Genomic DNA, 24,597 nt, shown 5'->3' with positions numbered 1-24,597 from the left:
TAGAAAAACACAAGAAATAAGAAATGAACAAGTTGTCCAGCATACTCTCTAATAGTGGTGGTTGTTGTGTTCAGAAAAAAAGTTTTAGGAACGTCCCAAGCTGTGTTCACCCAATCAGCGTTCGACAGCACAGACTGTCCCCGATAAGGTTCCTGGAAACTTCCAAAAGTCCCACCTCGCTAGAAGAAACTAAGAAAAGTTCCTGAAGAACTAAATCTACCCGGAGAGTTTTTGGTGGAAGCAGAGGGGGAACTTTATTTACCCGGGTAAATAGGAAAGTTCCTATAAAAGTTCTGCCGGTGGAAAAGGGGCCTAATATGTGCATAGCATGAGACCTTGGCGATAGAACACAGAATCTTGTGCAGAGGAGATTTCCGTTTCTGTTAAGTGATTTTGGATGAAAGATGCACTGTAGTTGGCACTTTTAAAGCCTGGTTTTGCTCATATTTTTAAATGACCCACACATGATGATACACAGCCTCTGAGTATTGTGTTTTGCTGATATAGGGCTAAGCGGTATACCGGTATTACCAGTATATTTTAGAAATCGGTATATATTTGAGACAACACCGCCATACCGGTATCATTTGATGTGCCTTGTCGTTTGCTCTTCTCTACAGAGCATTCTTTTTGGCTCAACCTCGCCCCTTGCATGTTTATGTAGGTTTCTCTGACACACAATGAAGCACCAAAACAAAACTTTTTAAATGAATATCAATCAATCAAAGTTTACTTGTATAGCTCTTAATCACAAATGTCTCAAAGGGCTGCACAAGCCACAACGACATCCTCTGCTCAGATGCCACATCAGGGCAAATAATTTACTTAACCCAATGGGAACAATAAGAAGCGTTGGAAGGGTTTTTTGTCAAATGTTAAGGTGGTATTATTAAAAAGGTGCCGGTCTAGCAGGGCCGATAATCGGCATTTCCGTTTTCTTAGCGTTAAAATGCAAAAAGTTGATGGACATCCATTGTTTAATTTCATTTAGACATGCCTCCAGGTGACTACAATCAGGCGTGTTGGTCAGCTTTAGGGGCATGTAAAGTTAGGTGTCATCGGCATAACAATGAAAGCTATCACTGTATTTGCGTATGATGTCACCTAGCGGCAGCATGTAGATGCTGAAGAGTGCAGGACCAAGAACCAAACTCTGTGGAACTCCGCACGTTACCTTAACATAAGCCGAGGTTACATTGTTATGGGAGACGCACTGCATCCTGTCAGTAAGATAGAAGTTAAACCACGAAAAGGCTGTCTGACATACCAATACGTGTTATGATACGTTCTAATAGAATGTTATGATCTAACAGCACTAAGTTCAAGTAGCAGGCATCAGCATTCATAGTTAGCAATAGCACATTTGTCATTTTTGCGAAAGGCTGTCTCCGTAGAGTGATTTGCCCTGAAACAGGACTGAAAGGGTTCACAGAGATTGTTAGACACTAAGTGTTCATTTAGCTGCTGTGCAACAATTTTTTCAAGGATTTTTTAGATAAAGGATAGATGGGACACCGGCCGGTAGTTTACCATAAGGTCAGGATTGAGGTTAGGTCTTTTGAGCACAGGATGAATAACTCCTTTTTTGAATGTTAGGGGAACAGTGCCAGAGGAACGTGATAAGTTAATAATATTTAACCCTGATGGTCCTGATATTGCAAACAGCTCCTTGATAAGTTTCCCAGGAAGAGGGTTTATTAAATGTTTGTTTTGTCCCATTTACAAGTCATCAAAATGAAAGAGATTATTTTGGAGGGTAATATCCGTTGTACAAAGGTATCTGTGTTAATAGAACCCAGTTGGAGCTGGGACGCATTATCTTTAATGTCCTTTCTAATGAATTACATTTTCTGAGTAAAGAATTTCATAAAATCATCAGCCAAGTAGGTGGAGGGAGCCCGTTGGTGGGTTAGCGATGCTACTGTATCGAACAATATATTTAGGATTGTTTTTATCGAGGCGGATGAGATAGGAGTATTTAGTTTTAGCTAAGGTAAGCGTGTGTTTATAAGTTATTAAACTATCACTCCATGCTTGAGGGAAAACCTCAAGTTTAGTCGCACGCCATTTGCGTTCCTGCTAACTACATGATAGTTTAAGAGCTCTGGTTTCTTCTGGGCATCGTTAAAGTTTTTAGTGAGATTATCGATAGAGCCCACATAATTTGGGAATGGTGCCATTACCAAAGGCAGTAGGCCAGCAAGAGTCGTAGTTTTGACAGCATTAATGTTGCGGCTGCTAAAGCATTGGTTATTGGTAGTTTATTGACAATGAGTCAGAACTTCATATTTTATATGGTAATTATCAGACATTGCTTTAGTGTACGGGCGTACCATAACTTTGGAGGTGGTGACACCCTGGACAAGGACTAGGTCTATCGTATTACCTTTGCAATGCGTTGCAATTTTTGTGTAGGACCACAGCTATTAATTATATTCTGGAGCGCCACGCACGGAGGGTCTGACGGGGTATTCATATGGTAATAAAAATCCTGCATTATAATTATATTATCTGCGTGCGTCACTAGATCAGCGACAAAAGTCTGAAAAGTCACTGATAAAGTCTGAATAGGGCCCAGGGGGCCGATAGTTAACAGCTAGATAGAGAGGTAGCAGTGTGACAGACCTCATAGTAATGACCTCAAATGATTTATATTTATTACTTAGATGATCTGATTTTAGCCAAATCTCTAATGACCTCAATAACTAATAACGTTTTGGGAGACAATAATCTGATGTTTAAAAAGCCCATACTATAGGTTGTGGGCTGTTTTGAGGCACGTTTTATTGGTATCCGTTGTACTGTTACTGATAACGTTACGTTAATTTTGTGTAGTGCGCCGTAAATAATTTCGATCACATCTAGGAATTGATATCCCACATCTTTGAGATTACATTGTGAGCCCACATCTTGCCCTGATGTGGGATCTGAGCCGAGGATGTCGTTGTAGCTTGTGCAGCCCTTTGAGACACTTGTGATTAAGCGCTACATAAATAAATTTTGATTAACTTTGATTGATACGATTGGGTTCTTAAGATTAAAGATACCAATGATTGTCACACACACACTAGATGTGGTGAAATTTGTCCTCTGCATTTGACCCATCCCCTTGGGGAGCAGTGGGCAGCAGCGGCGCCGCGCCCGGGAATCATTTTGGTGACTTAACCCCCAACTCCAACCCGTGTTGCTGAGTGCCAAGCAGGGAGGTTATGGGTCCCATTTTTATAGTCTTTGGTATGACTCGGCTGGGATTTGAACTCCAACCTACCGATCTCAGGGCGGACACTCTAACCACTAGCTAATCTTAATTTTTGGAAAGCGTGATAGCGCTTTCCCGATCAGGTGGAAGGCCGTCCCTCCTCAGCAAGCCTGTGTTGCCCCAGAAGAGGGCCAATTATTAATAAACATTAGTCTCTGTCCTCTACAAAAACGAGCCAGCCACTTGTTAAGCGAGACTAATCTGCATCATTGCCTCTCACAGGCAGGGGGCCAGAGACAAGTACTCGATGCCGAGACATTTTTCTAGCGAGATTACAAGTTTGAGCTATGTTCCTCTTTGTAATCTCAGACTTTTTCATCGTCGTGTCATTGGAGTCGACGTGTAAAACTATGTTTGCGTAGCTAGTGGTGTGATTAGCCTGTCGTATGTGTTTACTAGGCCTGTTGCGAGTCAGCTCCCTAAGACTAGGTTCAATATCAGGTGCTCTGGTCCCGGGAATATGCTTAATTATGGCTCGTTTACTAAGATGTATGTTCCGGGTGATGGAGTCCCCTGTGACTAAAGTGCGGTGTCCAGTAGACTGGTGTAGAACTAGCTAAAGGGCTAAATCTAATATGTGTCTCAACCGGTTCACCGTAGCTTGTAGGCCGCTTAGAGCTGGTACACGCTGGGCTAGTCAGCTCGCTACTGCTCACGCTAGCAAACGTGTCCGCGGCGTCTAAAGTTACGGAATGACTCTGCTCTAACTGGCGGACACGGTCCTCTAGTAGGGACAACCTATCCATGAGAACGGAGCACGAAGAGCAGGGAGCCATACTCACGTTGTTCCTTTCACCGAGTCGAGTTCTTGCTGTTTTCGAAGCTGTAGGCGAAGAGCCGCAGAGGCGTGAGGGAGCAGATGCCTTCAGAGCGTAGTTGCTTTGGATCGTGACTAGCTTAGCTTCGTTAGCTTAGCAGCTTGCTAGCTCAGAGAGAGGTGGTGAGACAGAAAATGGGTGCTTTGTAAGTTTGATAAGACTACAAAATATGTTTTAGAAGGAATAAGGAAAGCTGTAAAACATTTAGAAGCACACCGATAGAATGAAAGTACTTAGCTTTTTCGCCGTAGCTTGCGACAGCTGACTTTTTGTTATGGCACCCCCGCACCGACTTTTCGACTCCCGAGTGATGCAATGCTTTGGTCAGCGACTTCATTTGGCTATTGTTGAGTGACTCCAGCTTTATTTACACATACACCAAAATTTCCTTGAGAATGTGTATCTCTTCTTGTGGCGACTCAATCACTAATCTCATCTGTTTGTTGTTCACAAGTTGTAATGGACTTAGCATAAGCAGCTAGTGATAGTTCCTCTATGCTGCTCGCTCGTGTGTGTCAAATGTTTAGCGACACCTTTGCTTGAAAGCCTGTAAGAACTAAGCTACTGTAATATAGCGCCTCTGTGGCTGAAAAATAGTTTTAAACTTAACAGCCAGCGGGTTTTAATGCAGTGAGCGAGTAGAAGCTCCTTCATTTCCCACGCACAAGTTTGAGGCTATGAACCTGACGTTAATGAACAAAATGAACGAAAACTGCTTTGACATTGTAACAGCTCGCTAATTATTAATTTTTTTTTTACATTGTAGAAAAAGTTGTATTGGCACCGAAACAAGTTTTGGCAACAAATAAATACAAACTTTAAAAAAATACAATATTTTTGGTGGATGTTTTCGATGCTGTTGTTCATAATTTTTTTGTACACTTTTATTGTTTTTGTGTGTTTCAAAGGTTTTTATGATCGCTTCTCTTTTTTACGATTTTGTTTCATTCTTTTGGTTTCTTTTTTTTAACGATATGAAAATAATTGCAGTGTTTTAGCGTGAGGGGCGGGCGCCTTTGGGCGGGGCTTATAACACGTTTACCCAGAAGCAGTTTTACTGGACTTGGGCATGCAAGTAAAACATCGTAGAAGAAGAAAGGAGGACAGAGGGCGTCTAAATTAAGTTTAAAAAATCTTCAAAATATTAAATTATTAAGCAAAAGTTGTTTTTTACATTTATCTTGAGTAGACTTGTATGTTTTGCTGTCGGCAGATTCCTCTCCTCCTAAGAGAGAAATCTTGTATTTGTAAACATGCTACAGTGACCTACTTTATTACTCTTTGGCTCCTTAAAGCACTCTGGTCAACTTTGTTTCACAATTGGTTTTAAATTTGCAGTTGATTTCAGTACTAAGGATATAAGGATATATTTATCAATCAATCAATCAATGTTAATTTATATAGCCCTAAATCACAAGTGTCTCAAAGGGCTGTACAAGCCACAACGACATCCTCGGTACAGAGCCCACATACGGGCAAGGAAAAACTCACCCCAGTGGGACGTCGGTGAATGACTATGAGAAACCTTGGAGAGGACCGCATATGTGGGTAACCCCCCCCCCCTCTAGGGGAGACCGAAAGCAATGGATGTCGAGTGGGTCTGACATAACATTGTGAAAGTCCAGTCCACAGTGGATCCAACACTGTATATATTTATGTTATTTATTAAATGTTTAATTTATTACTATGTTCTCATTCTCTTTACAAAGCAAATCAAATAACTTTAAAGCAATTACTCATATGTATTAGTTATGATACAGAGTATAGAGGATTTATTATGATTGTTACATTTTTTAAATAAAATGTAACATGGCAGGCAACCATCATATTTGCTCACTGGATGATGTTCTGTAGTTGTTGTAGTTGTAGTTCACGCCTATGAAGAAATTCCAGATGTCCCACAAAGGCAGAAATTGTCTGTCTTTCTTGTTGAATTACATACAGCAACATCACAAAGTACTACTCAGATATTATTTTTAAATGTTTTCATGTAATAGTTAATAGAAAGATCTCCTCTAAAAGTCCAGCCTATTTTTTTTAATTAATTTTAAATAATCCCTCAGTTTTACATTATAGTAGTTGATGTTTTAAAAATATGTTGTAGTTTTTACTTTCAGATGTATATGTAAATACTATGTAGAATATCATTTAGGATATCTGAATGTACTCCCCTATTTGGTATTATTTGCAATTAAGGCAGGACATTAATCACAATAGCGGTAGTTTCAGCACATTGTTTATACAAGTCAAAATAATACTTGACAGTACAATACAAAACAATAAGACATGAGTCCACCTATTTAGGTGTAAACATAGAAAGAAAAAGATAGATCAGATGTAAGGTTTTAATTCCAAATACTGAAAAAAGTTTGGGCATGAAGTTGTCTCCACAACCTGGATATGATCGGCTCCCTCTGATTGAAACAAGAGGATGCTCAACATTATAATAGTCGAAGTCTTGTATTTTCACAGAAATTGGTTACTTTTGTCACTCCAAGCTTTAAATGTCTGGTGTTAAATGTTTTAAATGAATAAATACAGCTACATTTTAAAGTTTCTCTTTTCTCTCCGCGTGGAAATGTAAAAAAGTATTGTTCCATACAGAGATTCACCAAATATCACGACTATGTAGAGACAAACATGGATGGTTTGAAAATACATCAATTTATGTACCGTTTACACTACATCCTCAAAGTAAGGCGAGGTTAACACAAGTATATCATGACTTTTACACTTGATTTAGACGCCATCAGTCCTCCTTTCTTCTTCTACGGTGGTTTTACAGTCCAGTAAAACTGCTTCTGTGTAAACTTTATATAAGCCCCGCCCACAGGCACCCGCCCCTCGTGCTAAAACGCTGCCATTAATTTGATACCGTAAAAGAAAGAAGCTAAACCGAAAAAAAGGTAACAAGATCGTTAAAAAGAGAAGCGATCATAAAAACCTTTGAAACACACAAAAACAATAAAAGTGTACAAAAATAGGAATATTGGCATCGAAAACATCCACCAAAAATATTGTATTTTTTCAACGTTTGCATTTATTTGTTGCCAAAACTTGTTTCGGTGCCAATACAACTTTTTTTTTACAATGTCAATTATTTTGTTTGATACCAAATCTTACTGGCAGTGTTCTGGCTCCATTACTACTTAGAACACAATTAATCACAGTACTCTCAACACTGGTTATCTAGCCATAAAACACTTGGGCAACCTTTATAGGGGAAAGGGGAACTGCACTTTTTTACAATTTTGCTTATCGTTCTCAATCTTTATGAAAGACATGGCTAATGGATTTTTTTTTAATGCTATCTAACTTGTAAATAAAATTCCGCTTAAAGTATAGCCAATGGGCGGTCCTCTGTTCCGCCCAGAAAATCCAATAAAAAGAACATCCAAAAAGTGCCAACAATACTTGCATATTCACCAAGTATTAGTAATATTGTTATTATAAGCGCTAACACAGACAAACTATTTATAGCAGCGCCGTGATCACAAGCTTGTGTGTAATGTTTACATCGAGTGGTCTGCTGTTTCCTCGCTTCCCTGCTCCCTGGAAGTTTATTGTAAATCATAAATCCTGCCTCTCACCTGAATAGAAGAAGGCTGTGGATGTATTCCAACAAGTTGGTACACTTTGACAGCCTAATTGGACTCGGAAATGGCGAGAGGGACACAAAAAGACGCTTTGCTCCGCCTCCCTTTAAATGGGAATATATGAACATCCTAGCAGTCGACATCCTGATGACAGCAGACCGTATACAGTAATTTATGTTTTATTATGTTAATTGTCTCTCATAAAGTCTGCAGTGATCCGTAATGTTAAAAAAAAAAAGCGAACATTGCGTTTTTTAAATCAATGCGCCGTGTATGCTAAAAATGATCAAAATACGTAAATATAAATGTTGTTATAAATGTTTTCGTTACTACATTACATACTGTATATACTTACAGCATGTACATAAAACCTTGATAGAGGTGTTTGGATGTTTTTAAGGGCTTTATAGGCAGAATAGAGCGGCTCCCATAGGCTCTATTGTAAGTGGTCTTTTGATCGCATTTATTTATTATTTAGAAAGCTTTTTTTTTTTTTTTAAACCCATCCATCATTTCTTTCATAATGGTTGTCAAGAATAGGCAAAATTCCAAAGAAAAGTGCAGTTCCCCTTGAAGCACTTTGCACGTTTTTTTAAAAAAAATGCAGCCTTTCGGACCAAATATACGGTGGTATCAGTTTTGGTCCATGTCGCCCAGCCCTATGCTGATATATGACATACGGAATTACGGTTATTATTCAGCTGCTATGCAAGCTTAGATTGTGTTTCTGTTTCTACTGTGCTTTTTATTTAGAGGAGCATCAATTATTAATTAGGCTCTCTCTACAGGCATTGCATCTGTTACCTGAGAGCCTTTTAGCATTCTCCTTTCCTCTGCTCTGATTTACCTCTTATTGACCGTCACTATCCTTCTTCCTGTCCTATTTGTCCACTGTTTGCAACAAGAGGATCAACCCCTCCTCAGGTTTTTTTCTTGATCCTCTTTCCACTGTCTTTTCGGGATTTTGTCTTGCGAGTGTAGCTGGGATAGGCTCCAGCACTTCCCCGAGAAGGACAAGCGGTAGAAAATGGATGGATGGAGGGTTAGTGAATTACTCATGAGCCAACAAGCCATTGAGCCCTAATGGACACAATCGTACTGCAGCTCTTGATTATTTTAGTAATCAAGTTGTGGCGAAGTTGGTAGAGTGGCCGTGCCAGCAATCGGAGGGTTGCTGGTTACTGGGGTTCAATCCCCACCTTCTACCATCCTAGTCACGTCCGTTGTGTCCTTGGGCAAGACACTTCATCCTTGCTCCTGATGGCTGCTGGTTAGCGCCTTGCATGGCAGCTCCCGCCATCAGTGTGTGAATGTGTGTGTGAATGGGTGAATGTGGAAATACTGTCAAAGCGCTTTGAGTACCTTGAAGGTAGAAAAGCGCTATACAAGTATAACCCACTTATCATTTATTATTTATTTATCTGGTTTGTTTGATTAACCGAGTAATCGAATAATACATTTTAAAGCCTCAGAGCATATTTTAAGGAAAATATTTAAAATAAACATATTTTTGTTAATTTATATTTATAAATATATATATATATAATCTGTGTAAATCGTAAATAAAAACAGAATACATTGATTTGCAAATCTTTTTCAACCTAAATTGAATAGACTGCAAAGACAAGATACTTAACGTTCGAACTGGCAAACTTTATTTTTTGCCAATATTAGCTCATTTGGAATTTGATGCCTGCAACATGTTTCAAAAAGGCTGGCACAAGTGGCAAAAAAGACTGAGAAAGTTGAGGAATGCTCATCAAACACTTATTTAGAACATCCCACAGGTGAACAGGCTAATTGGGAACAGGTGGGTGCCATGATTGGGTATAAAAGCAGCTTCCATGAAATGCTCAGTCATTCACAAACAAGGATGGGGGGGAGGGTCACCACTTTGTGAACAAATGCGTGAGCAAATTGTCAAACAGTTTAAGAACAACATTGCTCAACGTGTTATTGCAAGGAATTTAGGGATTTCACCATCTATGGTCCGTAATATCAAAAGGTTCAGAGAATCTGGAGAAATCACTGCACGTAAGCGGCAAGGCCAAAAAACAACATTGAATGCCCGTGACCTTCGATTTCCTCAGGCGGTACTGCATCAAAAACCGACACCAGTGTGTAAAGGGCTCAGGAACACTTCAGAAAACCGCTGTCAATAACTACAGTTCGTCGCTACATCTGTAAGTGCAAGTTAAAACTCTACTATGCAAAGCGAAAGCCATTTATCAACAACACCCAGAAACGCTTCGCTGGGTCCGAGCTCATCTAAGATGGACTGATGCAAAGTGAAAAAGTGTTCTGTGGTCTGACGAGTCCACATTTCAAATTTTTTTGAAACTGTGGACGTTGTGTCCTCCAGACCAAAGAGGAAAAGAACCATCTGGGCTGTTATAGGCGCAAAGTTCAAAAGCCAGCATCTGTGATGGTATAGTTAAGTTAAAGTTAAGTTAAAGTACCAATGATTGTCACACACACACTAAGTGTGGTGAAATTTGTCCTCTGCATTTGACCCATCCCCTTGTTCACCCCCTGGGAGGTGAGGGGAGCAGTGGGCAGCAGCGGTGCCGCGCCCGGGAATCATTTTGGTGATTTAACCCCCAATTCCAACCCTTGATGCTGAGTGCCAAGCAGGGAGGTAATGGGTCCCATTTTTTTTATAGTCTTTGGTATGACTCGGCCGGGGTTTGAACTCACAACCTACCGATCTCAGGGCGGACACTCTAACCACTAGGCCACTGAGTAGGTATAGGGGTGTGTTAGTGCCCAAGGCATGGGTAACTTACACATCTGTAATAAAAGACTGCGGGTACTACACTGGCCTGCCTGTAGTCCAGACCTGTCTCCCGTTGAAAATGTGTGGCGCAATATGAAGCGTAAAATATGACAACGGAGACCGTGGACTGTTGAACAACTTAGCTGTACATAAAGCAAGAATGGGAAAGAATTCCACCTGAAAAGATTCACAAATTGGTCTCCTCAGTTCCCAAACGTTTACTGAGTGTTGTTGAAAGGAAAGGAATTAAATACAGTGATAAAAATGTCCCTGTGCCAACTTTTTTTGTGTTGCTGCCATTAAATTCTAAGTTAATGATTATTTACAAAAAAAAATTAAGTTTCTTAGTTCGAACATTAAATATCTTGTCTTTGCAGTGTATTCAATTGAATATAAGTTGAAAATGATTTGCAAATCATTGTAATCTGTTTTTATTTACGATTTATACAACAGGCCAACTTCACTGGTTTTGGGTTATGTATATGTATATATATAGTATATATAGTGAATGTGAGTGTGAATGTTGTCTGTCTATCTGTGTTGGCCCTGCGATGAGGTGGTGACTTGTCCAGGGTATACACCGCCTTCCGCCCGAATGCAGCTGAGATAGGCTCCAGCACCCTCCGCGACTCCCAAAGGGACACGCGGTAGAAAGTGGATGGATGGATATAGTGTAAAAAATAACTATTGTTGTAGCCAAAGTCAATGTGCTAAACTTTATCTACATCATGCATTTCTTTATTTCAGGTTATAACTATTGTTGATCAACTATTGCTGACTCAACATTATAACGTGCACTTAATCTGTGTGCTTAGTTTTACAGTAACTGTGGTCACTATTGTATTAATAAATAACCTCAAATAGTTTTTTTCATCTCTACTGGTAATTTAAAAAAATCCTACATCCAGGCAGGGCAGAATAATATATGTCAATAAACATGGGGTGTACAAAGTGCAGCCTGTGTTATATTGTAGTCATAAAATAAGCAGCAACAATTACAAAATAGAGCAAAATTATATAATATATGAAAACATATGATACTACTAACAGATGTGTTTTTTAAATATATGTTGCAGAGTATTTGTTCATTTTTAAAGAAAATATACAGTATATGCATCATCGATTATGAAAATTATATGATGTGATATTAGTACCCCCTGGCCACACCCCGTAAGTACAGTATGCAGGCTTTCTGTGGGAAACACTAATGACCTGGCATTATGGGTCCAAGCGATCCAAAAAACAAAAAGAGTGCTCGATTGATGTTGTGAATAATTGTATCTCTCTATGCCCCTGGCACTACATGTGTGAGGCACGTGTCTTGTATTGGCTCAGTGTTCAATGTCACAGGCAGTTTGTTCATGCGGGTGTTGTGTATACTCAGGGTGCAGCTTTGTCCTGCTCTATTTCACAAACCAACCCCACGTGGCCCTATCGGAAAATTTACAACAGCAGCATATACATGTGAGCCAATATAATTCACAACCTTCGTTTTATAAGTTTTCTGTTTTAAAGTAAGCCGCTTTTTACAATGAGATGCTTTTAACTTTAGGTCCAGTATCTTTTAGAGTCTGTCTTTTCTTGTTTTTTAAAGATGTTTTTGTGATCATCACATATTGTATCTTTATGTGTAAGAAACATGGCTCACTGGGCGTGTTTGTATGCTTGCGGCCTCAGCTCGGGATGCAGATGAGCGAGAGAAGTGGATCCATGCCTTAGAGGGAACCATCCTGCGCCACACCCTCCAGCTCCGGGTAAGAAACAACACAAGTTTGCATAAAATGCGTCTTTATGTGCATACTGTTAAGTGTCATCCATCCATCGAACTGTTGGAAAAAAGCCTGTTTAGTTGTAGGTCTTCATTATGTTTAATGCCTATTTATGCAAACTTCTGTCTCGATGTTTGCATTGTAGTTTACCATTTGCAAACAATATACATGAACTCTAGTTGTCTGTTTACTTTAATAGATGTGGTTTTGCAACATTTTACAATTTAAGTTTGTTCGGATCTACGTGTGACCCGAATGAGCGTGATGTCATCTGTAAGTTTATTTATATATTATAATGACTACCACTTGCAGTTTTACCTAGTCTGTTCGAGTACACTATTTGCTTTTACACTTGAACAATGAAGAGCGACTACTCCTATTTTATACATCATCAACAGTTGGATTATGGCAAACAACAAGGTAAGGTCCAAAGAACAGTGAGACTCAAAAGCTGCTGGATCAATTTTAATTTATATCTTAAGGGGTTGCTAAAAAAAAATTCTATTTTTTCTTACATTTGCCTGCTCTATCAATTTTTTAAGAAAGGACATAGGCTTTTCTGTGGTCATCTCAACATTGTAGCTCATACTGGCCTTATTTTTCCTCAACAAATTATTATCTTAAATGTGTGTTGTTGGTGTAGAATGTGCTTGTATCTTATGACCATACTATTAAGAAATACAATCAGCGAGGAGTCTGAAGATGGCCGCCGTGAGCAACGTGAGCTGAGACCGTCTCTACACAAGTCCCAGTATGTAATGTTATAAATGGCATAAAAGCGCCAGTGACACAAGATTTGAAGTCGTTTTCGTTATACAGTATATATCCACCTCTCTGCAATAGGTGAGATATATACTCCTCACGAGGGTGATTTGGCTGAAGATAAGGTGTCTCGAACGCCAAGTGACCCATTGTTCCCCTGCAACGCGGATCAAAGGAATCTAAACACGTCCGAAGTACATGTCAAACTACTTCCTTAACGTAAATGACCGCCATAACCACAACACCAGGGGGTGCTCCACTAACCACGTTAAACCCAGATTCCGAACTAACAAAGGTCTTAACTCATTCTCTTTCTATGCCACATCAATGTGGAATGCGCTCCCAACAGGTATAAAAGAAAGGGCATCTCTATCCTCCTTCAAAACCGCAATAAAAGTTCACCTCCAGGCAGCTACAACCTTAAACTAACACCCTCCCCGGATTGCTAATAATCAAATGTAAACAATCAAATGCAGATACTTTTTCTTTTTCTTATGCCTTCTGATCTCTCTCTCTCTCTCTATGTCCACTACTTGATGTCCATACCCCCCCCCCCCTCCACACCCCTGATTGTAAATAATGTAAATAATTCAATGTGATTATCTTGTGTGATGACTGTATTATGATGATAGTATATATGATAGTATATATCTGTATCATGAATCAATTTAAGTGGACCCCGACTTAAACAAGTTGAAAAACTTATTCGGGTGTTACCATTTAGTGGTCAATTGTACGGAATATGTACTTCACTGTGCAACCTACTAATAAAAGTCTCAATCAATCAATCAAGCAATCAATTGTCCTCTAGTGATTTGGACGAAAATGCAACGTTTACTCCGGACGATCGAAAAATGTTGCAAGCTATGGTTGGAAAAACTTGGAAAACTGGACATTTTGGATGAACTAAAAACTGACGTCTCAGAGCTGAAAAAATCTGTCGAGTACAATCACGCTGAAATGGTGGAGATAAAAAAGGAACAGACAACGCTAAAAGTTGAGTTAACAAGCCTGAAACTCAAAACTACAAGACTGACAACGGAGAACGAGAAATTAAAGGCGGATTTGTTGGAATTCCGCTGCAGGAGCATGTGAACAACCTGCTGATCATGGGGATTAGCGAAGATGGAGGAGAAACATACAGCATCGCAGAGAACCTCGTCAGAGCCTTTTTGAAGGAGCAACTCGGCATCCCGGAGGAAGAAGTCAAGAGGATCCAGATGTAACGAGCACACAGGATTGGCAAACGCAAGGAGGATGCTAGACCTATGCTTGTAAAGTTTACTAACTCCAATATTATAAATATTATAAATATAAAATATTGAAATTATGAATATAGAATATTGAAAGGCTCAGTAATAATAATATTGAAAGTAAAATAACAATGTATATAGACGATACAAGCTTCTTTATAAGCCCCAATCCTCATTGTTTGCGAAACCTTCTTAATCTTTTGGACATATTTTCACAGCAATCTGGGTTTAAGCTTAATTATGATAAATGTAAAATATTAAGGATCGGAAATCTAAAGGGAACATCCTTTCGAATTGAATGCAAAGTGCCTGTTTTGTGGACAGATGGACGAGTTAACACACTTGGTGTTGTTGTCCCAGAGAATCTGGAAGATCTAGGCTCAGTAAATTATGATAATCGACTAAGAAAGATGGATAAAATTATGCAATTATGTAAAGAGAAATCCTTAACCTTGTATGGTAAAATATCTATTGTCAACTCGTTAATTATTCCTCAATTTATTTATTTGTTTTTGTCATTACCAGCTCCATCACAAAACTTTTTTAAGGTTTATGAGCGGAGGGTCTTCGATTTTGCCTGGGACGGCAAACCAGAAAAGATTAAAAGAAAGGTTTTGTACAATGACTATGAATATGGGGGCCTGAAACTTCTTAACCTTGAAGCTAGGGCTGGGCGATATGGCCTTCTTTTAATATCTCAATATTTTTAAGCCATATCGCGATACACGATATATATCGCAATATTTTGTCTTAGCCTTGAATGAACACTTGATGCATATAATCACAGCAGTATGATAATTCTATGTGTGTACATTAAAACATTCTTGTTCATACTGCATTAATATATGCTCATTTCAAACTTTCATGCGGAGAGGGAAATCACAACTAAGTCAATTGACCAAAACTGTATTTATTAAACAGTTATTAAGCAGTGGCACAAACATTCATGTCATTTCAGAACGTGCAAGATTGTCAGAGACATTTTAAAACAAGCTATTAGTGCACTTTTGTGCATGATGTCCTCAAGATGACAAATCAAAACAACACTTAATTAAAGTGCACTTTTTGTACAGAACGCCACTACAATAGTTTAAAACAAATAAAGTGCACTTCTGTGCATGATGTCACACAAGATATTTCAATAACTGTCAAATAAAAATTAGCTGCATAATAGGAAATCAAATAGTGTATGTCCTTCACTATGTGGTCGGTTCCGGCGGACGTTATCTCCATATGTCGTGGACTATTTTTTTCATACGGTGTTGATGTGGAAATGGTTGCCTCTGCATTTTGTTGGTGTGGCACCGAACAGAGATGTTGACGTGCGGAGTAAGCACTCTTCATTCTCGAGCGGGTGACTTTTCAAATGATGCTACATATTAGCAGTAATGCTACTTTTTGTAGCAACGCTTTCGCCCCATACTTGACAAATTACGGTTGTCTGTTCGACATATTCCCACTTGAAGCCAAACCACCGCCAGATGATGGACCCCCTGCTGTTTTTCTTAGGAATTAATTCTTCCTTCATTTGTTACCACATTCGCACCTTCTTTCTCTCGTATTACCACTCGCACCACAGCTAACTTTAGCCATGCTCCTACCTCTCTGCTCAGCGAGGGCGTATACGTATATGACGTATGTAAGAAGGTGCGCTTGTTTAAGTCTCTGTGAGAAGGAGAGACTAGAAAGAGTGAGAAGAGCCTGTAGTGTAATGCCTGCAGCTAAAAGCAACTGCGTGAGAACGTATACTCGAATATCACGATATAGTCATTTTCTATATCGCACAGACACAAACCCGCGATATATCGAGTATATCGATATATCGCCAAGCCCTACTTGAAGCTATGTGTCTGTCTTTAAAAGCATCAATTGTTCCAAAGATGTATTTAAACACTGAGTGGCACACAAGTGTCCTGTTGGACAAAAAACATGTACTGTATCAAAATAAATTGTATCCGTTTTTACAAGTGATCCTCTCCCATTTTCCTTATGTAGAGAGTCTGCTGGGAAACATGGCGGAGTTCATAAAGGAAACAATCCACTCATGGTGGTGTTTTCAAGTTTATGTGACAGAAAAAAGAGATGATATTTTGCAGCAGATAATATGGATGAACTCTAATATTGTAATATATGGAAAGCCTTTCTTTTGGAAAAATATGTTTGAAAGAGGAATCATTTTTGTCAATGACATTATCCATGAGAATGGTAAGATTATGAACTATGATACATTTAGAACTATGCATGGTGATGCTTGTTCAAGCTTTTCATTTAATCAACTAACTGGAGTAATTGGGAAAAGATGGAAAGAAAAAAATAATTATGGAACTACTAAATTATTAGTTTGTAAACCTCTAATAAGAAATTCTAGTTGGCAAAAAGGAACTAAAATAAATATAAAAATATATAATTTTTATTTAATAAAGAAATCTTTGAAGGCTGCCCCATATAACACATATGGAAAATGGGAGGACTTTTTTGACTGCCCATTGCCGTGGGATGCCATATTCAAATTAATCTACAAAACTACTATCGATGTGCAAAATCGTTATTTTCAAATTAAAATTATTTATAACTTCTTACCCACGGGAAAAATGTTAAAACTATGGAATATGACAGAGTCAGATGATTGCTGATTTTGTTGTCAGGAGTCTGAATCCACCCTGCATTTTTTTTGGTATTGTCATATTGTGTCTTCGTTTTGGGTGAAAGTTGAAAAAATGTGTTCAAAGATTGGTTTGTTTATGAAGCTTGATGTGGTTTCTGTAAGGCCAAAAACAGATATTAACTTAGTAAAAAAACATAAAAAAAGATGGGAAGTCCTCAAAGGCTTATTTTGAAAATGTAATTTTGTTTATATATGATATGCGATCTGTTGTTGTGTTCCCTAATTTAAGTGTGCATAAATGAAGGTGTGTGTTGCTGAGTTCGATTTGGACGTGATCTAGACTGTACATGGGTGCCTATTTTGAAAATGTAATTTTGTTTGTGGATTGTATGCAATCTGTTGTGTTCCCTGGTTTTCAGTGTACATAGGTGAAGGTGTGTGTTGCTGAGCCCGACCTGGACATAATCTGAACTGGACCTGGTTTTAAGAACCCTTTTTGAATAATCTGATTTCATTGACAACCTGGTCTGGTGAAGATAAGGTCCTTTTAATAAAAATAAGATAAATAAAGAAAAAACTTTTTCTTGAATAAAAAAGAAAGTAAAACAATATAAAAACAATTACATAAAAAATAGTAATTAACGAAAATGTTAGTGGACCAGCAGCACACACAATCATGTGTGCTTCAAGGACTGTATCCCTTGCAGACTGTATTGTTCTAAATTGTAGGAACCAGAAGTTTTAATAACGGAAAGAGACTGCCCCTTTTGTGTGAATGAGTGTGGATGGGGGAGGGAGGTTTTTTGGGTTGGTGCACTGGTTTTAAGTGTATCTTGTGTTTTTTATGTTGATTTATCAAAATATAAAAAAATAAAATTAAAAAGAAATACAATCATTAAATGTGGTGCTGGTATCCTCTTGTTTTCCTTTGTTTAACTTTATTTGCTGTCCACTTCTCTTTCCTCCCTCTTCACTTCCCTTTATGGCAAACCCTTGTGATGTGCTACGTGTATTCAGCCTGCACGCGCACAAACAAAAACACACAGCTAACACGTTGCTGTCATCTGCATCATGTGACCCACTCCTCCCAATCTGAGAGCTGCTTACTGATGCTTATGGCTCAACCAAAGTGGTGCCCCGCCATCTGGCCTCAGCCAATGGGAGCAGGCGTTGATGCTTGCCCCAGTCAGCATTTGCTGCTTTTGTGTGTTTTCTCTTCTGCCTGCGTGAGAGGAAGTGTGTCTTTCCTGCCAGGGCAGGGTCCTGGATTAACTCTGCTCTGTCTGCCTTGTACTAAACGCCCTGCTGATAACCGATAAGACAAGATCAACCGTGGCTGTATGGCTAACTAGGTCTAAAGGTTGTTGCACTTAATAGTGTTGCACTGCGGTAGAGAGCAGGGTTTGTTGTTCCTGTGAGGCGAAGGAGCGAGGAAGGACGGTAGCGTCACCAGACTTGTGTGTTTTGTCTGCTTAAAATGAAAGAGCACGAGAGGCAGAGGAAAGAACGTGCATCAAGTTTAACTGGCCTGATGGACAAGATGTGCATATCTTAGCTCAGCATGTCTATTCAAGCAAGGCACGACGTGAGTAAGACAAACACACACTGCACTACAGTAACTTTATTACCTGGCACAGAAGCTTTTTCCTCTCTTAAAGTGGGTCACTCAGCATGGAAAGGCAAATAAGAAGGAGAAGGGGGCGGGGGCGGTGTTGTTTGTCCAGACTGCTTTAGTTATAAGGGTTTGTGTCACTTTGTAAGCGTCTCTAAACACACAGGGATGCATCATCTCTCGTGAAAATTATTGGGAGGGATTATATCATGGAACAGTGAAGACAGAAGCATGTGACATTTTTGGTTGCCTCAGCAAAACATGCAATGTTTCTTATTGTGGAAAGACAGCAGCTCAGTAGTTTTCAGCTGATTAAGTGTCAAATCAAAACTACTGTGTGATTCACATACAGTCCAATACTAAACTGCAATTTGATAGATGATTGTAGTTGTGTTAATTTGGCCAGAATGTAGTTTATTTTTGCTTAGGAGTCCTACAGTCATGCTGACCGTGAACATACCTTTGCTCCTTTTTAAAGAAGTTTGGCCAATTGACTGAAGCTTGATAGAGGTTGAGCTCGCAGAGACTTTGTTCTCTATAAAGCCAGTGTATTTTTTTTACAATTAGATCACGTGCTGGTGGCAACGTTTTGGTTCTTCATGGCCTTTCTTCACATTCCAATGAGACGGTCTCGAGCAAGAGGAAAAGGCCCTTCAGGTCCACAATACAGTAGGACTGAGCACCAGAGCAAAATCAGAACAGGCATATCAGCCCACAAGGTTTGGTCAAAACTTGATTGGATTCCATGTTGAGAGGTGCTGTGTTTTAAGTGGCCTGTCCACAGACTCTTGTGTGTTGTTCATCCTTGTGGACTGTCCACCTTGATGCTAAAGTTGTCTCTGGTTTAATTTTCTTTCTTTTTTGTGGGGAAGTCTTGTCTTGTGAATACATAAATCAGCTTTTTCTCCACTGTTATTGCTTTTGTCTACTTGTTTGTTCTGGCCATCTGGGTGAGCCCAGCCAGATGCTTAATCTTTTCTGCCACTTGTCGACTAATTGCGTTTTTAACAGCTATTGTGGAATTAGATTGCCCCAAGCTTAATTTCTGTGTGCCTGCATTGAGTCTGTTTTTAATCAAGCTACAATTTTGTGCATGCAGTCATTTGCTCTCCAGTTATGGTTGCCTTCATTCATTTTGTTGAAGTCTGAATACACAAATCCCAGGCAGACTGACAGACCTGTTAGCCAGTTGTATAGGAAAGGCTGTAAACAATAGTGCTCATATGTTGACCATTTGCTGGAAAATTCTCCTAAACTGTGTTGATGTTACTGGCTTCCATGATGTGTGTTTACAAAGACTTTGTGACCATGACACAAATTGCAAACATTACTCTGGTATTTTTTAGCTTGGCGGTTGACTTACTTTTATTACGGCTGCACTATTAACTTTTTCATTTGTTGTTCCAATCTCAGGAGGCCGAGACAGGATTTGTCCCCAGTGTCCAAGACTTCGACAGAAAACTTGCAGAAGCTGACGCCTACCTACAGATTCTGATTGACCAGTTAAAGGTAGAACAGCTTTTGTGAACATTTATTGCCTTAATTTTCTTACCTGGTTTTCATGTTTCACTGGTTTTTGCTTGATTGCAAAACATGTCAAAGAGGTTGTATGGAAAGTAAACAAGTAGGGATATTCACATACTCTTGATATTCAATGTTTTGTAGTTCATAATGCAAATCCCAAATGTTTTATTCATGTACATTCTAGGTGTCTTATTGAGTAATACATTTACATTTTGAGGCAATCATTATACTATCATACAATATTTTTCACAACTAAAATACAATTATGGGTGTTTAATGTGTATTTATATTAGGACTGTCAAAGTTAACGCGATAACGCCTTAACTATAAATTTCAATAATGGGCCACATTTTTTTAACGGCCGATTAGCGCACACGCATCCATTTTGACCCTCGGGCAGCGCCGTAGCAGGCGGGAACTTGGCTGCAGTTCACTTGTTATTCATGAGCCACAAGCGAGCAGAAATGGAATAAGGGAAGTCGTCTACCTTATGGAAATACCAGGTTTAAAGCCATGGCAAATTGTTTTCCCGACAAGAAAGGACTCGTTTTCGCTTTGGCATCACTGCAGCAAACACCTGTGGGTGGTGCTTCACTTCTGTGTTCAGATTACGGTTAAGGTGCAGTGATAACATAACATTTAGATTGTTACTGTGACTGGTTTAGTCAGTAAGATGACATAAAAGTTTAACAGAAACAAAAGACGGTCGGCAGGAGGTCTAAAGTAGACTTTTGTATTGCAAACTGTCGATCCGACATCAAAACATGTCAAGACACTTTGTCAAACCAATCACACACTTTTAAGGCTTCAAAATAAAAGCGCTACGCTATACATCTGGTTTAACTGTATTTACAAAATGAACATTTCTTACATTACGATCATGCTTTGTCACTGTGGGTGGGCACCGCGGTACTTTTGTGGCACGGACCGAAAGATCCAGCGGTGCCATGTTTCGGTGCCTGGGTTGCCCGTGACGTCACGTCTGTTTTAATTAGTCCTTGTGAGTAGCGAGTACTTGCTAGCACTTGAGAGAAAACCGGCTATTTTGAAGCGGACATACTCTTAGTAATCTTGCAACCCATCAATGTTTAATGACAAAAACCCAAATAGAAGACGCTCTAAAATGTGGCTCATCTTTTCCAAATGCGATGCCAATGCAGATTACGCTGGTTGCAATATTTTTGACGTACAAATCTAGGCAAGTGACGGGAATACTTCCAATCTGAGGAAGCACCTAGTTAAACACAGGATTTTTCTCATGGCGGAAGAGTGCAGCCAAGTTAGATGTACAGCTGCAACTCCTGCATTTGGCACCTTTAGCGACTCGACTGCAGCCAACAACACGGGGAAGAAATGGCGTTAACATTTGGTGATAACAGCGACATCATAATTCTCTATGTCTGCTCCAGGTAAAAAGCCTACTGTGTAAGAAAAATATGTTAGCTTTGCATTATAACTTGCAATAGTTATCATAATCAGCCCGGTTCCTCGTGCTGTAATTTGTAATGTTAATGTACATTTTTTGCTTCACTTTCATTTGTAGTTTAATACTTTTGAAAAAAAAATCCTGGCTGGCTCAAATATTGTGTCAATTTTATAACATGTTCTGGTTGAGTCTTCATTTACAAAATGATTAGCAGGCTGAATATTACATTTTATTAAAACATTGCCATGCAGAGATATGAAAACCGTTATCTTGTACAACATGTAGTGTACAAAATATCATAAGCATTTATTCAGGTAGAAATATCACAGATTACAGTTGGGATAGGCTCCAGCACCTTGTGACCCCACAAGGGACTAGTGGTAGAAAATGGATGGATGGATATTACAAAAACATCTTTGACAATGAAAGCATGATCCTAACAATCAACATTTTGTGTTATTTATGCGTGAAACTGTTATCTGAACAAGGAAGTGTACTCCTCCTCCGAGTGTAAGTGCTCCTAAAGCAGGAATATAAATTCTGTATTTCTACAAAATACAAAACACATAGTAGGCAATTTTTTAGAAATTGTCATTAAATCATGTTTGTCGTTTTTGTGTTGAGCTGTTGAAATGGCATAATGCTTAAAACACATTTATTTAAAGCAAATTAATTGTCCTTTCATGGTGTTAAAACTTGAAAGTTATCTGTCTAAGGTAAACTTATTAAAGATGAAAAATTATATACATCTGCAATTAATTGTGAGTTAACTATGAACAAAATGTGATTAATTGTGATTTAAATATTTGATACGTTTGATAGCCCTAATTTGTATACATATCAGAGGTTTAACGGTATATGTATTGTAATCAACATTTTCAGTTAGAAACTTCGGTTCAGTGTAGAGCCGTACCGATTATCTGCAGTTCCTTTTTCATTTGCTGGCGGTACAGTACAATTATGAATTGCAATAAACAAAAAAGACGAGGACAAAGGGAAAAATACAGCAAAAGGGTTGCATATCTATATAGTAGTGCTGTCAAATGAATATTTTTTTAATCACATTTTGGAATTACAAATAATCAGAATTATTTACAGGTAATTACTCGCTTGCTTAATTAAAGTTAGCTTAAGAAAAGACCCTAATATCAGTGCACAAATGCAATTTTATTGTCAGAATGTCATACAGTAATGTTTCTAAATGTTTTACATGTCATTTATTCGCACAAAACTTGGTAACCGTTTTATCTAAAGTTTTTTCCGCCTGTATTTTGGAGGAGCACGCCAGTCGGAGCCTCCTCACTCATTTGTGTACTGACGTGTGCGTTGAACTGATCACTGACCGTATAGTGGTTAGGATAAAAGTGCTTGTACGGTCAAGATAAATTGCATAATTAATCTAAATGTGAACATGATTATATTTTATTATAATTTTTTATCTTGATAATTGTTTGTGATTAATCACATGAGTTAACTTGTTAATTTTCACCAGTTAATTGTCTCATTGTATATGAATATTAATAAATATATGTATATTAGGTTTGTACGGTATACCAGTATTAGTATAGTACTGCGATACTAATGAATCATATTCGGTACTATACCGCCTCTGGGAAAAAAAACGGTCCACCACTCCCCCGTCGTCGTCACGTCGTGTCATTGCTGGTTTACAAGCAGACGAGCATGTTTGGTAGCTCACAATCACGGAGTACTTACAAACAGACAATGTCTGTAGACATAAAAGAGAGAACGGACGCATTTTGGCTTAAAAACTAATGATAAAGGTGAAGTTTTAATACTGAAACGCCCACCGGAAGAGGTGCTTTAAGACATGGCTAGCTAGCTAGCTGCGAACGTCCATTCGCAGTCGACAGTGTTTTAGCTACTTCTAAATCACTAATCCTCGCCTCTGTGGCGACAAATAAAGTACACTTTCTTACAAGTTTTCTAGATTACATTGAAGTGTCAGCCGAAACTGTCAGTGGGTAAGAAACCTCTCTTCCACAAAAATGTCATTGTCTGAACACACAGAATTTTGCACATATGTATATTGCCAACAAGGTACAGTTACTAATTGATAATGTAGAAAACGCACTCATAAACAACTTAATGTATTTAAATCTATATTTACTCTTCTTTAGTTTAACCAGTTGTTTAAACAAACAACCTTGTTTACCTCTTCAGATGATAATGCTGATCTGTTTTTGGTACAATGTGACCCCAGCTCGTTGAGATCACTTACAGATGTCCAATGTTCTCCAAGAAGCAAAATAAATTCACATTCAGCCAGTAGTTGCAACTCGATGCTTTTGTTTGTGTGGTACAGTTGGTGTATCCTTGCTGTAATTGTGCCTCTCCAAAGTATTGTACGACATGTCAGCTGTGGTGATATGAATGACATCTTCATGCAGCACTTGGTCTTCACAGATATTAAGTGGCTGTCCGTTTAGCAAAGGCATATGTTTAACTGTATCACTTTTGTTGACTACATTGACGCAGGTAAACTACAAGCGTAGCGTTCTCTGCTTGTTGTCGATGTAGCATTCATACTATCCGCGCCATCCTCGAGTACGTCTTTCGCTTTAAGATGGTATTTGAAACTTGATATGCGCCGATGATAATGTTTGTCGCTGCTGGGATTGTCCCAATACCAATCATTTAGTACCAAAATGTATATCGATACTTTTTGATACTTTTTCAAATAAAGGGAACTTAAAAAAATGTCAATAATTGGCTTTATTTTAACAGAAAATCTTACACTAGATTAAACACTCACAGTCAGAGAACAATTTTACAAGGTTAAACTATAAATTAAAAGGCATTAAACCTTGGACTTTTCTTGTTGCACTCAAAGAACAATTTACAATTTTCCGTATTACATATCAAATAATCAGGGATTAGGTTAGAATATAATACAAAGTTTTACTGACATTATATTCAATTATTCAGGATTTATAGGTTGCCACTCCTGGTCAGTGCTTTAAGAAAAATAAAATTATTAGTAAGTACTAAAAACAAAACTATGGATAAATGTACACAGATAAGCCATTCAGCAGGTAAAACACATTTATTTAAGACAAATCACAAATTGTAGGAATTTGTTACAAAATGTAGTCATTTCACTTGCATTAGTTGACGCTCGATGGGCAGTTTTAACTGCGCTAATATTTGGCATCAAGCCAAGCAGCTGTGTGCAT

The 24,597-nt window shown here is 38.6% G+C and overlaps 1 protein-coding gene across 6 annotated transcripts in view; it reads left to right on the top strand.

The window, feature by feature from the left end:
- Positions 1 to 24,597, top strand: part of osbpl9 (oxysterol binding protein-like 9) — a 104,460-nt gene that overhangs the window by 34,273 nt on the left and 45,590 nt on the right. For 4 of the 6 annotated variants that reach the window (XM_062039224.1, XM_062039222.1, XM_062039225.1 and 1 more), the window contains 2 exons: positions 12,127 to 12,203; positions 19,864 to 19,959. In XM_062039224.1, coding sequence (XP_061895208.1) covers positions 12,127 to 12,203; positions 19,864 to 19,959 — 173 coding nt within the window. Of the gene's footprint in view, positions 1 to 12,126; positions 12,204 to 18,075; positions 18,424 to 19,017; positions 19,170 to 19,863; positions 19,960 to 24,597 lie in introns of those variants that run through there. The other 2 variants (XM_062039227.1, XM_062039228.1) reach the window with 2 other exon arrangements.

The sequence above is a fragment of the Entelurus aequoreus genome, linkage group LG27 (genome assembly GCF_033978785.1).
Source record: "Entelurus aequoreus isolate RoL-2023_Sb linkage group LG27, RoL_Eaeq_v1.1, whole genome shotgun sequence".
In the NCBI taxonomy this organism is placed as follows: Eukaryota; Metazoa; Chordata; class Actinopteri; order Syngnathiformes; family Syngnathidae; genus Entelurus; species Entelurus aequoreus.
Note: the sequence above shows the minus strand (reverse complement) of the source record. Positions and strands in the feature narration are given on the sequence as shown.